This window comes from Brienomyrus brachyistius, chromosome 23 (genome assembly GCF_023856365.1).
Source record: "Brienomyrus brachyistius isolate T26 chromosome 23, BBRACH_0.4, whole genome shotgun sequence".
Classification (NCBI taxonomy): Eukaryota; Metazoa; Chordata; class Actinopteri; order Osteoglossiformes; family Mormyridae; genus Brienomyrus; species Brienomyrus brachyistius.
Window position 1 is genome coordinate 14,789,132 of NC_064555.1, and position 14,083 is coordinate 14,803,214.

Genomic DNA, 14,083 nt, shown 5'->3' on the forward strand with positions numbered 1-14,083 from the left:
CTGGACCGCAGACATAACACAGAGGACCTGGACCTGGTGGTGGGGTTTGTGGTGGCGGCTTGGCCTGTGTGTTGGACATTGGACGCACCGCCCCGCAGCCTGCTTACCATGCTGTACCAGGGAAATGTGACGGTATCTCCTGGATAAAAAACCTCTAACACTTCTCGTGTGCATAGAAGTGCTGTTTCTGTGATGTACCTGTGTTACGCAGATTAGTTTCTACACGCCTGAAGCAGTGTTCAGAACACGCACCCAGGCTGGTCTGCTGCTCTGTCGGCTGTGTTCCTGGAAGGCGCCTGTGAGCGTTAGAGAGCGTCACAGGCGACAGTTGGCTCCCGATGACTTTGCTTCCCCCCTCCCGTGGAAACAGCGGGCCTGACCACACGGATCTGCATTCAGGCCCCGCCTCCTCAGAACTCCTTCCCCCTTCAGGTGCTTTTGTCGAAAATCTTGCCAAAAAGTAGGTCAGTCCCGCCCCCCCCCTCCATACATCCCTCAGTGCAGGCTTCGGTCAGACGGGTGGAGGGGGTGGATGGCTCAGATTACTCGCATATCACCGCCACACAGAGCTGCCTGATGCAGTGCTGTGCCCCCCTCCCCCCAGCCCCACTGCTGCCCTCGCTCATGCTGTCACTCTCTCAGTCCCCATGTCCTCTTATTCCCGGTTTGACGTGCTGCCGTCGGGGGCCGGTGACACTCGTACCTGATGCCGCTCCTCTTAAGGCCGGCCCCCACTGTGTGTGCGCGGGCGGTCACTGCTGCAGTTTCCAGGGGGCCGGTTTGACGAGCTGACTTAGGGGAGGGAGAAAATGAGGAATAGTCATTTAGCGCCCCTCATCCAGCTGCAGCTGGGTTTCTCTGGACCTTGTGGAGGTTTGAGTGGGTTGAGCAGGTGTAAGGTCGGGAGGGGGAGGGCGGGGGCTATGCAGCGCGGTGTCCTCATATAACTTCATGATGCCCTTCCCCCGGCAGAGACTGAAAGTGGTACTTCAGGTCACGCGGGCCGGACTTCTGGGTCCCTTTATACCACTGAGGGGACTGTAAAGTGGGCGTGGCCTCGCTTTTAGGACGGGACCGAGAGGTTGAGGAGCTCGTTACCTCTGTGGTTAGTGCTGATCTGGGAGGCAAAGTCACCAGGACGCCGTCTCTGAAAGTCAGGAACGGAGGCTTTGTGTGTGTGTACATTGTGGAAACCAGATTTCTAAAAATCTGTCATTTTGTCTGGTTACTTATGGTTAAGATTGGGTAGGGGTTAAGGCTTGCCCATAAGAACAGCTCTGCATGTGTTTATGTGTGTGTGTGTGTTTATGTGTGTGTGTGTGTTTACACACGTAAGTTATGTGCAGCAGCAGGCTGTGGTCACACTGTCCCTCCCCGCTGACCCAGGAGCAGGTGGCCGGCTGACTTTGAGCACTTAGGAAGCCACTGGCTGCAGTGGGGTGCCTCCGGGGGGGGGGGTGAGGGGTTGGGTGGTTACAGATGAGCTGTGCCCACTCTCCGCAAGCATGGAGACTGCAGACTCTGATTGGGTTGTTACACGCCTCGCTCTGGCTGGGGGGTGCTGAACACACACGGTGTGTTACTGAAGTCCGACGCTTGGGTCTCTGTAAGACTGCAGCAAAGTTGCAGTCACCATTGCACTGACATGTTTATTCACTGGTTGTCTGCATGTGTGGCAGTGTGTCGGTTAGGATGCTCTACCTGTGATCCCAGACTCTGCAGAATGATGCCACTGTTGGGCCTATCAGCAAGGTCCTTAACCCACCAGGGACCGTCTGACCCCGCTTTTGTGAAAAATGGATAAAATTATTTGCTGAAAAAAGAAAAATGTACGTTTCTCTCTCCACGACCAATCTGGTCTGTCTGACTGGTCCTGTTACGTTTGGCCTGGCAAGCGTCACACGTGTGGGCGGCCACACGAGTGCCGTTCCGTCTTCGAACGGCGCGACCGGCAGCACAAACAAAAGCGTGGCTCTTTAAGACGAAAGCCACAGCGAGGGGGATTGATATGCGCTGACGGCCGGCCATCCCGCGCTTTGATAAGGGAGAAAATGTGTGTCAGGTGAATCATTAACTCAGCGACGCTGTGAAAGGTGCTCCTGCACGTGACTCACGGGTGGCAGGAAGGAACTGGGAGTATATTTGGGCATGGGAGGGGAGACAGGTTTAGAGCAAAACCTGGTGGGGGGGATAGCAACAAATAGAGCCGTTTCTGCGTCACCGCAAGGGAAACCAAACAATGTCAGATCTTAGAAAGGATCTCGCAGCTGGGGGCATGTTCTGGAGCAGGTATGGAAACCTGCTGGTTTTGTGCTATTGGAGCAAGACAAAGGTTGCGCAAAAGGGGGTGTGTGACTCAGCAGCTTAGGATACTGTTCCTGTGATCAGAAGGTCATTGGTTCAAATCCCCACCTCAGCTGCGTGATTTCACTGTTGGACCCTTGAGCAAGACCCTTAACCCTTAATTATTCCTGTCATTACTTGGCCCTGCTTACTCAAAAAGTCTGCCGGATTAAAGTCTGCTTTGGATTAAAGTATCTGTTCAATAAATAAAATGTAGTAATGACTCCACCAACCCCTCCCACCCAGCTTCTCCACAAGACTTCAGATTTCTCCTGTACCGCGAGAACTGCCTTTGACTTCTGGTTATGCTGCTCCACTGCATCCATGTGTCAGACAAACTGCCCCCTCCTTCCCCCTCCAGCTTCAGGATCGCAGAGATGACTCCCCTCCCCAGCCCCCCCTTCAGGAGACGAGTGACCCCACCAACAGAGGCTCTGCCTGACAGTTCCTCAGGAAAAAGCCAATTGAGAATGAGCCGACTGAACTGTGGAACCAATAAATTTGCCAATCAGCAGCTGATTAGTTGATTTGTGCAGCCAGATAAAGTTTAAGTTTGAGGTGTAATTCTGCTCTTATAGGTGATAGCCAGGCTTGAGCACTCCAGGAGAAGACAATGACAGGAAAAGGATTTGAGGCCCTCATCATCATCCACCGGACATCCGTTTCCTCAGGTTTTCCGTCTCGGGGGTGGAAACGACTTGCAGTGCTGTGTGAGGTGTGATCCATGTCAACCAGGTGTGTCCCAGAGAGGAACAGCGATGAAGACCTCAATCTGTAGTAACCTTTGTGGCCCCGATGGGGTACCGAAACAGGAGCCAAGTTCAGGGGGCTGAGGACACAGCAGCACACGGTGTTCTGTCTGAATGGTCTCACATGTGCGCACCAGGGTCGTGACCTTTGACCTGAAAGGAAGATTTCCCACTCTGAATCTCAGCTGCTTCATCAGTCCTGGTGCACTCAGGAGGTTGGGCAGGAACCTCGGGCTGATATGTTGCCCTGGCACCAGAGGGTGCTGTCCGCCCTGACCTGGGCTCGGGCACTTTGGCCAGTCTGTTAGTGTGAACTCGGCACCGGTGTCGTTTCGGCGGTGTGAGAGAAACCTGGGCTCCATCCATGCCAGAGGGTCTGGCTTCCGAGCTGCCCGGTAGAGCCTGTGGTGCATTGTGGGTGTGTGTGACATTCAGCTCTCCATCGGCTAACCCCCTTTGCGCTGTACGTGGAAGCAGCTTTAGAGCTTGACTCTCCTGACTCTCCGCCGTCACATGGCATACGTTGATCTCCTGCTGTCAGCCATGCGTGTCTGGATACACGCTACACATATGCAAGCTGCTAGAGAATGAGCCACAACAGGCTCGAGACAGAGCACAGAAGCAGCTAGCGTAGCTGAGCTGGTGTGCTGGAGGGAGTCCTTATTTAACCCCCCTGCCTCCCCCCTGGTCCCGCTCTGCTGTGAAAACGGTCGTTTATCACTTCCTTCCTCCCGCGGCGAAAGCGCGCGCTACCAGCGTGCCTCGCCCTCAGTCCCGCGCTTCTTCTGTGTGTCAGTGTTCCGGGGCGGTTGCCTGGCGACCGGCTGGGGGCGGGAGGGGGGAATGGGCGGGGACTTTAACTGCTGCAGTGAGCGCGCACAGGCTTCCATTTCCCGCCATCTGAGAATGGCGCGGCGGGGGAGGGGCCCTGGCCGGGAGCCCAGACAAAGAGAGGAAGAAGGCTTCCCGCCAAATGGCAAGTATGCAAATGAGCAGAGTGGGTGGGGCCTGCTGCTCGCTGGAAGACATTAACTCTTCCTGTGCTGGCAGCTTCTTGCCTTTACTTACCCTTTTCTTTCCAGTACATATGGTGTCCCATGTGTTCCTAGATATTGGTCAGCCCAAGTACAGCTGCTTTCCCTGCTGGGTAGGTAGTTTCTGGGGCGCCATGAGGGGGGTAATTAGGACGATTCCAAGGGCCCTAAAAAATTAGGACAATAAAGGGATTGCTCAGGACTGGGGGGCCCAATATGATATGCTTTCATGGGGCCCAAAATCTCTAGCAACGCCCTTGGGTAGCTTACTAACAGCATTTCCTTCATAATGAGTTCGCAGAATTAATGAATTATTTAATTACATTTTATCTGTATTATTTTTTTAAGTGGGTGTTGACTTTGGGGAGATGTTTGTCTGCCTGGTTGAGCACCCAGACCGCAGTGTCGCGGTGCGGCTCGCAGTCCAGCTGCTCCGTGCCCCGCCGGGATCGGCTCCCCCTGGGTGTGTCTCCGTGTAACTGCACCTGCTGCTTGTTTGCTCGATAAGCCTGTACTTGCCCAGCTGGTCTCCCGTCTATTGACTGTTACAGTTACAGGCAGGCAGATGGGAGTGATGCATGCACCTGCCCCCCCCCCCCCCCCCAACACACGCTCACGCTGCCTGGTGGTCCGAGCTCAACTCCCTCCAAATTCATGTTGACCGGGTTACTGTTTTACCAGTAGCCTACCCCCTGTCATGGCTGGTGGCATTGTGTTTCACCCCCCCCCCCCCCCTTAAAGCGTTACTGCCCCCCCCCACTCCTGCAGCGCTGTTCTATTCTTGCTCAGACTCTGCCCTCAAGTCCATTACCGACATTCTTCTGCACTGCCCCTGTTCTCCATGAATCTGTTCTGTATTCACGGGGTTGCCTGTTGACTTTCCCCTGACTTTATCAGAGGAGCAGGTCGCCTCAGTAACTCGATAAGATTATTATGGTTAACAGTGAATGTGGCTTCAGTGAGAAGAGTGTGCCCATCTAACCAGTACCAAGCACATTATCTGCCTCAGGAATTTTACCTTATTTCATCTATTTTATTGTCTTGATTGTCATGACAAATTCTGAAGGACATTTTGATCAAAATGCATTTTTAAACCACGGACATAGTATTTAAAGTACGTGTTATTTACCCTCAGTTAAAACATTTTGCCCGTGTACGGACAGGTTGACGATCCCTGCTTGATTGTTTTGCACAACACCCTAAGTAATTTCCTTTATGTAAAAGTACTTGGCAAAAAAATAGATAAACGATTCTGAATCCGATTCCAGTATTCGCCCCCCCCCAGTTGGACTCTTTTCAGATTTGGCTGGTTAAAACATGAGGTAGTTAGGCTTGGTGAAGTTACTCCGGCTAGATATCTGTGTGCGGGACGGGCGCTGAGGATATTCTGCCGCTTTCAGGGGAAGTGAGCGGCCTGAGAAGCGTGAGGGCGACACGGCCGTTGGAAACACAGGCTGTTTTGCCAGGAGGGGATCTGGCAAGATCCCGTGCCAAACGTGCACATAATGCCGCGTAGCTGCGTGTGTTTGTCCGTGTGTGTGTGCGCGCGCGTGTGTATATGCGTGTCTGTGTGTGCGCGCGTATGTGTGTGTGTGTGCGTGCCCGTGCGTGTCTACATTTGCGCACTGGATGACACCCTGTCTCACCAGGTGGACGCTGCGGAGCTGCATCGTTTACCTTCCAAATGAGCGGCACTTGTTAAATTCAAATAGAGGTGTGGAGACCGATGGATAGATGAGAGGGAGCGGGGGGGGGGGGGGTGACGGGTTACAGCAAACAGAGCAGAAGTAGGGGAAGCACACAGGCGCGTGAGTCATGCCTGCAGGTGCCCCTGGGCAGCGCGGGGGCACAAAGGAAGGAGCCTAAATGCCAGATTGTCAGGCAAATGATCCCCGACCGTTGGGCTGGGTTACTGCCCTGACTGTCTCTCCCAGATAAAGGCTGCCCCTCCCCGATTAATGCGGCTCCCGGTGTTTTCCCTAGAAGTAAGTAAGTAAGTTTATCAATCGCGGTTGTTTTTTTTTGGACAGTACGCTGCTTGGATGGCGCCCCCTCCTGCATTTCCAGGGCGCCTCGGCTGGCCTGGCCTTTCGCTTATGTGGGATGTCGGCAGATTTGCTGGTACTTTCGTCCTTTTTTCCAGATCGTACGCATGGATGGGTAACACGGTGGGGAGGGGCAGTCTGAAAGTGATAAATAAGTAAGATTTCCGAGTAAGAGTTCGCCCCGATGGTCTCCATTAAAACACAGAGCTGCCTTTGTAATGGTTAAAGATTTTAGGAAAGTGTCGGTGTGCGCTGTTACGGCAGCACCTATCTGTCGCTGCAGCCATCCCTGGCTGGTACTGAGATAAGAGCCCAACCCCGCCTGCATCTCCTGGGTATCCTTGCCCTAATTCAGAGCAGTCCACCACCCCCCACTTCCCAGACCCTATTTAGTGGCAGTCTGTTCCCAGATGTGCAGTAGGAAACTGCTTCTGTTATAAATGTACTGATCCGTTAACACTACCCGCCAGTGCGTAAATGATTATAAAGACGTCGCGTTTTTTTCCGTCTTTGCCTCCTTTACAAGGTATATTGATATTCACATAATATAATCCGATGAAAACGATTTTCATGCATTCCTTCGTTCGATCTTGCATTCTTTTTTAGGTCAATACAGTTTTATTTCATACCACTGGAGACGAAATGGAAGTCATAAGAACTATAGCCACGGAGACAAGGAAATCTAGTCGAAACTATCAATTAAACTGAAGTAAAGGACTTAAAACCACTTGAAATGCAACGGACAAAAGTGTATCATTTGTAGGGTTTCGTCGCCCTCTTGTGGCGTAATTCAGGAGCGATAAAACATGGCGATGTCGAATAGACTTCGGTAGAATTTTTAATTTGACTAGACAATTGATATTAACTGTTCTAGTAAAATGATCAATTCTATCTGTGCAGTTTGCATGTTCTTTCCTGTCCTCCTTGGGTCTTGTCTGGGTTCCCCAGTTTCCTCCCTTTTCACTTGGTCGAGAGTGTTCTGGTTGGTGTTTATAAGTTTCTCTTTGTGTGTGTGTAAGTGTGTGTGTGTGTGTGTGTGTGTGTGTGTGTGTGTGTGTGTGTATGTGTGAGGGAGGGGCAGGCATCCCATTCTGGGTGTCCCCTGCCATCTCCAATGCCCCCAGGCATATCTTCCTGACTCATCACAACCCTGAACTGGATAAAAGTTTATGGGATGTGGATGAATTTGTGTCTATGTGTTAACAAAAATATAAATTCTGAATAGGAGTCTGAGTGCGGTCGTGCATGCTGTGTTCTTTGCCTTGCACGCTCACATGAAGGGTCACACTGATTAGAGGAAAGCTCAGGTAAACTGGAGGCTGCCTTAAAAGTGCTGGCGGCCTTTTTTTTGTATTTACTTTCCTGACACTGTGGGGTAGTAGCACAGCTGTGTGGTTTGCTCTGGTGATGCTTTGCAAATGAAAGTGTTTAAGGACCGTCCTTTGAGAAATGTTTTAGTCCACTAACCCCCCCCCCCCCCCCCCCCCGTCCACCCATCCTGTTTTTCTTGTAATTAATGTCTTAAGAAAGTGTTAAGAGTTTAACAGAGGTGGTGAAAGGGCAAATTGTTAGTGTGTAAGTCCAGGTTAGGGTTTTTTGGTAAAGAAGCTTTCTGTGTGCAGTCAAGTGAAGTCAAGTGGCTTTTAAAGACTTTGGATTTTGGGCAGCTCAGGCTGTTCTCCCTCTCAGTACCATGGACAGCGGTACTGCTGAACGCGGTTCTGTCCAGCAATCCAGAGCTGTGGCCTGAATTGGCAGAACTGCAAAACTTTTTTGTTTAAATCCAGTAGGTACATCCGTTCCCGGAGACACACTTTTGTCACACTTTCAGCATTCGAAAATATTTCATTCAAGCATCCATTAATTTCATCTTAACCAGTAAAATGGATGGCATGATGGGAAAAGTACAAGGATTATCCATAAATTGCACGTTCGGTGACTGAGAAGTGCATGTTCCTTACAGTGTATACCTGTTAGACAGCAATCGTGTGTGGACTGCTGTACCCCGGAAGGAACAGTGCTCATGTGATCTGTCATGTGATATTTGATTGGTATGGGTACCTGCAGTAAAATTTACACATGTATTGAAACATCCATCCATTAATTTTCTGCTGCTTATCCAGGGTTGGGTCATGGGGGCAGCAGTTTTAGCAGGGATGCCCAGACCTCCCTCTCACCAGCCACCTCCTCCAGGGGAATACCATGCGGAGGAGAAGCGGCTATACTCTGAGTCCCTCCCGAATGACTGAGCTCCTCACCCCATCTCTAAGGCTGAGTCCAGCCCCCCTGCGGAGGAAACTCATTTCTGCTGCTTGTATCCGCGATCTCATTCTTCCGGTCACTGCCCAGAGCTCATGATCATAGGCGAGGGTTGGAGCGTAGATCGATTGGGAAATCGAGAGCTTCGCCTTCCGGCTCGGCTTCCTCTTCACCACGACAGAACGGGACGGCTGCCCCATTACTGCCCAAACTGCACCGATCCGCCTGTCCATCTCCCGCCCCTTTCTTCCCTCACTCATTAACAAGACCTCGAGATGCTTAAACTCCTCCACTTGAGGTACCAAGTCTTCCCCCACCAGGAGAGGGCGATCCACCCCTTTCCAGTCGAGACCCATGGCCTCAGACTTGGTGGTGCTGGTCCTCACCCTGGCCGCTTCACACTCAGCCGCAAACCGCCCCAGTGCCTGATGCAGGTCACCGTCCGATGATGCCAACAGGACCACATCATCTGCAAAGAGCAAAGGCGCCATCCTGAGGCTCCCGACCCGGACCCCCTCTGCACCGGGTACGCCTAGGAATTCTATCCATGAAGAGAATCAGTGACAGCAGAATTGGCGAAACGTTATGAATCAAAATGACACAACCTGAAGTTGAATGTAATAAATGACAAGTTTATTGTTGCACAAAATGTACAAAATAACAAGCAAATGGACACTCTCTTCTCTGTTCCGTTCGTCAATATGAAGTTTTAAATCCAAAGTGTGTGACTAAGTCCAAAGGTCCAAGCCAAACGCATGGGAGAGACGACACATACCCAACCCAGATTCACTGAACAAGAAAAGTGGTTAAAGACACGGTATTTACACGTCAGAACTTACAACATGCCATCTATATATTTATACAGCATATGCATGTACACATACCTGTATTTGAAATATATGTTATAAGATCAAATTAAGTTAGACTTTCTAAGGACTATGGACATCCACAGTACAGAAATGCTTGTCTCCTTTGAATTTATTATTAATATCATCATAATTTTATTTCCTTGTGGATTTACCTTCATTGCTTGCCTCACACTAAAAGGTAGACTCTTTAGTAGATCATAAGCACACTATTTCCATTACCGATCCAGTTTACGTACATGTATGCCACGGGATGCCTATGCTCCTCCATCCCCTGTTTACAATACTGCCCCCTACTGGTGGGTGTTAAGCCTTGCCCTGGTCTCCTTCTGTGCCTTCAGCCCCAGAATGGGGAAGGCGTTGCTAAGCTGCTCCATGTCCTCCTGTTGCCATCAAAATACATTTGATTTTTCAAGATGGCTACCGGCGATCTGAATGCCCTCTAATGTCATATAAATGATTCCAGCATTCCAGGCTGAATGATGATTACTTTGGCACAGCTTGTGGCCCGATTTAGCTAATGATGTTGTTAATGTTGGTGCAATGATGGGTAACCATCGCAGTTGGGGATATGGGCCAGCAGGTGGCATAGTAGTGAGCAGGATGTGCATTCAGGGAGGGGAGGGGAGTTGCAGATTCTAACCCCCTGAAAATATGACTGCGGATACATGAACAGCCTCAGCACACATCCTGCTGGAGAAATGTGTGGCACACCCACCAGCTGGGGACGGGGGGGCGGATAGAATAGAAGCATCTGAGATGAAGGAACGTGACCAGCAGTGGTGGGACTCCAGCGTGGTGGAATCCAGTGGAATGTCCTGCACGTGACCTCTTGACCTATGACCCGCCCACATGCCGACGATCTCTGGCATTCATTTAGCCTTAAGTGTAGTAGCACCGTTGGAAGTTCATCTTGAAGACGTTTAAGGAAGGAGTGCAGGCCCAGACACGTAAGGTGCAGGGTGACATTCTGATATCCTTCGGTTCACTGTCTTCATGCTCTTAGTCTGATCGCAACCTTCTTTTCCGTTTGGTAAAGGCCTTAAGGAGATTATTACTGCCGTAAACATGTTTTTGCACAAGAAAATGGAAAGAAAAAACCAGAGCACTTAACCGGAATTGTATTCAAACTCCATACAAGATCATTAATCAAGTTTAAAGTGTGCTTTTATCATACAAACAGCAGTTTATAGCAGTTCACTGGATTAGGTTTTTTTTTTTTTGTAATACCCAGAAAATAGTTTCTTGTGTCTAACATTGTCTAACAATGTCATAACACAGGCTTCCTTTTACAAAACGCAAAATCTGATATTTATATATTTGACTGTCCTGTCCTGTCTGCATCGATGTGAAAAGTCAGCTGGAGAGACTGTGGCCCTGTTGGACGTCTGTCTTCTGTACCAAGTAAGGAAAGCGCGCCAGCCAATCGGCATGAGGCACTACCAATGGCGGCCGAGGATTATGGGTAAGATGAGGCCATGATACCAAATCAAATGAAATCAGAATGCAAGTAAGTAGGATTTGACTGTACACTTCATTTCTCGCCTTTTTTTGCCTTTACAGTGAAACGATAGTGATGGCATTGATTTCTTTACGAGTGCAAAAATACTTTTCTTAAATTGGAATATGGACTTTCGTTTTCCATTTCTTAACCTTAAAATTTCTAATATAATTTCTCTTCTTTTGTCCTATTTATGTCATACATTTTGTTTTTTATGTTTTCACTTTAATATATATCTCTATTTTTTTGTTTCTTTTTTGTATAAAATGAGAGACATGGAGATGAGCAGTCGACTATATATATATATATATATATATATATATATATATATATATATATGTATATATATATATCATTTTCTCTCCTTCCAGTTATTGACACGAATGGTTCTGCATGTCGTTCATGTAAACTAACGGGCCTCAGAGTCAGGGTCGCCCGTAACCTCTTCCCAGCCCTCCTCTTTCCCTCCGCAGTCTCCCCTCTTTCTTTCTCTCACCATCGATCCCGAGCTCACCCCCGCTCTCCCATCCCCCCCCTGCACTCATTGCAGCATGGCTCTGATTTGTTTGGAGGTGCTATCGTCATTTAGGTGCCTCGTCGTGTACCTGCAGGACAGGACATCAGTGTTAGCTCCAGACTTTAAAAAAAAAAAAAAACATTCTTATTTTGTATGAGATTAATTAACAGAAAGTCTGATAATGGCCGTGCACCCCCCCCCCCCCCCCCCCCCCGTCATCCTTACTCACTTCAAAGCATTTAGAAGCCCTTCCACGCTGTTGGAATCTTGCTCTTTCAACACCTTGATGCAGCCTTTCATCTGTGGGGGTCAACAAAGGTATCCGTGTGGAGTACTTTACAGGAAAGGTCACCCTCCTGTTAACCTGACCCCCCCATGACCGCTCTGAGGATCACCCCCTCTTCGCCTGCGCCCATGCAAACACAGACCGCCCATCACTCCATGTCAAGGCCAAACCTCATTTTCTTTAGCTGACTAGCAGCTAGTTCTTAATGATGTCAAGCTGTTATAATCTTGTGTGATATGTTTAATTTGCTGTGTGAGCATTTGAGTCTGCAAAACAGGACGATTAATTGTTCAGCAACATTTTATATGTAGAGCAGAGGCTAATTATTCAGTTTTTCAATTAGTGTAAAGTGGCCCTTTGGGATGCGCAGTGGTGCTGATCCATCTCCTCCATGGAAGAATGTTTTCTACCTAACCTCAATTCTGGTTGTTTTAATGGGCTTGGGGAGAGGGTATTGCTTGTGGAATTATCTTATTATCTTTTATTTTGACGGAACATGCAAACAGGTGCTTACATCGATCTTGGAGGTCTTGGCAAAGGCGCCCACTGGGTGGACGTGGTCGTAGAGGATTATGACGCCCACCATGACCCGCATGCAGAAGAGCATGGTGTCTGTGTTGGTAAAACGGCAGCGATACTCCCTACAGACAGACAGGCAAGGGTGGTCAGAAGTGATAGACAAAATGACACTTCATGAACCATTTGTTGTATTTTTTTACCCCACTAGATGGTGCTCTTTGTTCAGAAAAGGGCACAAAGCATTCCCCATAGTAAACCAAGAGCACCATCTAATGACACGTGGCTTGGCCAGGCCAGACAGCTCTAATCCTCTTTTCCGAAATGTGCTCACACACATTTGACTGTATATTGTGTAGACAAAGGCCGTCTCTGCATGTGCAGGTCATGGGTAATTCATACCTGATTCAGATGTGAATGATTGGTGATGGTGAAGTGCATTTGCAATATAAGAAGTGAGAGTAGTTTTCAGTGACTGGAAGCTGATGTCTTTGATCTGGACTCAGGCTTTTTCAGAACTGAGAGTGAGGGAGCTCTTTGATTATCTGGCAGTGGGGGTTAGGGAGTTATCGCATTTCGTTTTGGAAACTCACGGCGTCTCCAGCATGACTCGGCACACGCAGGCCATGGTGCTCAGGCAGTCCGTCGTGTCTTCGATTGGCAGCGTTTTGTTCTGAAATGAGTTAGTACCATTTATGTCCACCAGAGGGAGACAAAACGCATTTTAAAAAACGGCCATGTAAATAAATTGCCTGCAATAACAGCGTTTGAAGTTATTTTGGGTAAATCTCACACAATGCACATGTAATGCATATCCTATAGTCCTGCTTCAGAAAGTGCAAATGGATAAAATGGGAAACTTTGATCACATTTCGGGTGAAGCATCATGGTTTCTCAGAGAATGATACATTCTTTTGTTTCATCCATTTGATTGCTATATGGATACTTAAATCTATAAAGTAACATTGAGGAGAAGCTCGGCTGAAGCTTTCTGAGTTACAGTCCAATGAGAACAGTATGTCCTGGGATGCCACAGTGCCTCACAGTGCCTCACAGTGCCTGACTGCCTCACAGTGCCTCACAGTGCCTGATAGTACTTCACAGTGCCTGATAGTGCCTCACAGTGCCTGAGAGTGCCTCACAATGCCTCACAGTGCCTGATAGTGCCTCACAGTGCCTCACAATGCCTCACAGTGCCTGATAGTGCCTCACAGTACCTCACCGTGCCTCACAGTGCCAGATTGTGCCTGATAGTGCCTCAGATTGCCTGATATTGCCTCACAGCGTTTGAAGTTATTTTGGGTAAATCTAACACAATGCACATGTGATGCACATCCTACAGTCCTGCTTCAGAAAGTGCAAGTGGATAAAAAGGGGAGTCTGGGTTGGGCTGCCTTCACAGTGTGCGGCTAACCCCACCGATGTCGCTGGGCAACTAACTCTTGTTTTGGTGACTGTGTCTTTATAGCCGAATCAAAGATTCGTAAAACAAAGAGTCACACCCTCTGTCTGAATGTGAGACGTTCTGTGTGGCTTCAAGTAACAAACTCGAGGAGTCAGGAGCTGTAAGCAAATTGTTTAAACCGAATCTGATTTTGGTAAAAATAAAATAAAAAATTATATAAAACTGATGGTGAAGACTAAGCGCTCGAGCAATAAGCAATAATAATAATGATGTTGAGAATATTGCTTGTCAGCTGAATCCTCGCAGTTGCTAGGGTAGAAGCTAGGCTCTGCTCGGTTGCCATGGTATTCACAGCCCCCACCTCTTTTTTTTTCCTTTTGCATGGGTGGCAGGGGAAAGGCGAATGTAGGCCGGCTCTGGCGAGAGCTCACCTCTGACACGAATTTGGTGGTGGCATTGCTGAGTGTCTTCAGCATGGGCGTGGCCTCTGCATAGAACAGTGACATCCGATTGGCCATCTCATTGTTCACCTCGTTTTCGGCATCCAGCTGAGTCAGGGAGG

At 49.0% G+C, this 14,083-nt stretch overlaps 1 protein-coding gene across 5 annotated transcripts in view; it reads right to left on the reverse strand.

Annotated features, from left to right (window-relative positions):
* Nucleotides 1–9,041: 9,041 nt before the first annotated feature.
* The window catches only part of fam49al (family with sequence similarity 49 member A, like), a 28,475-nt gene continuing 23,433 nt past the window's right edge, over nt 9,042–14,083 (reverse strand). For all 5 annotated transcript variants that reach the window (XM_048993654.1, XM_048993656.1, XM_048993657.1 and 2 more), the window contains 5 exons: nt 13,953–14,069; nt 12,710–12,789; nt 12,115–12,241; nt 11,544–11,614; nt 9,042–11,402 (listed from right to left, as the gene is read on the reverse strand). In XM_048993654.1, coding sequence (XP_048849611.1) covers nt 11,339–11,402; nt 11,544–11,614; nt 12,115–12,241; nt 12,710–12,789; nt 13,953–14,069 — 459 coding nt within the window. In that variant the 3' untranslated portion in view covers nt 9,042–11,338. The remainder of the gene's footprint in view (nt 11,403–11,543; nt 11,615–12,114; nt 12,242–12,709; nt 12,790–13,952; nt 14,070–14,083) is intronic.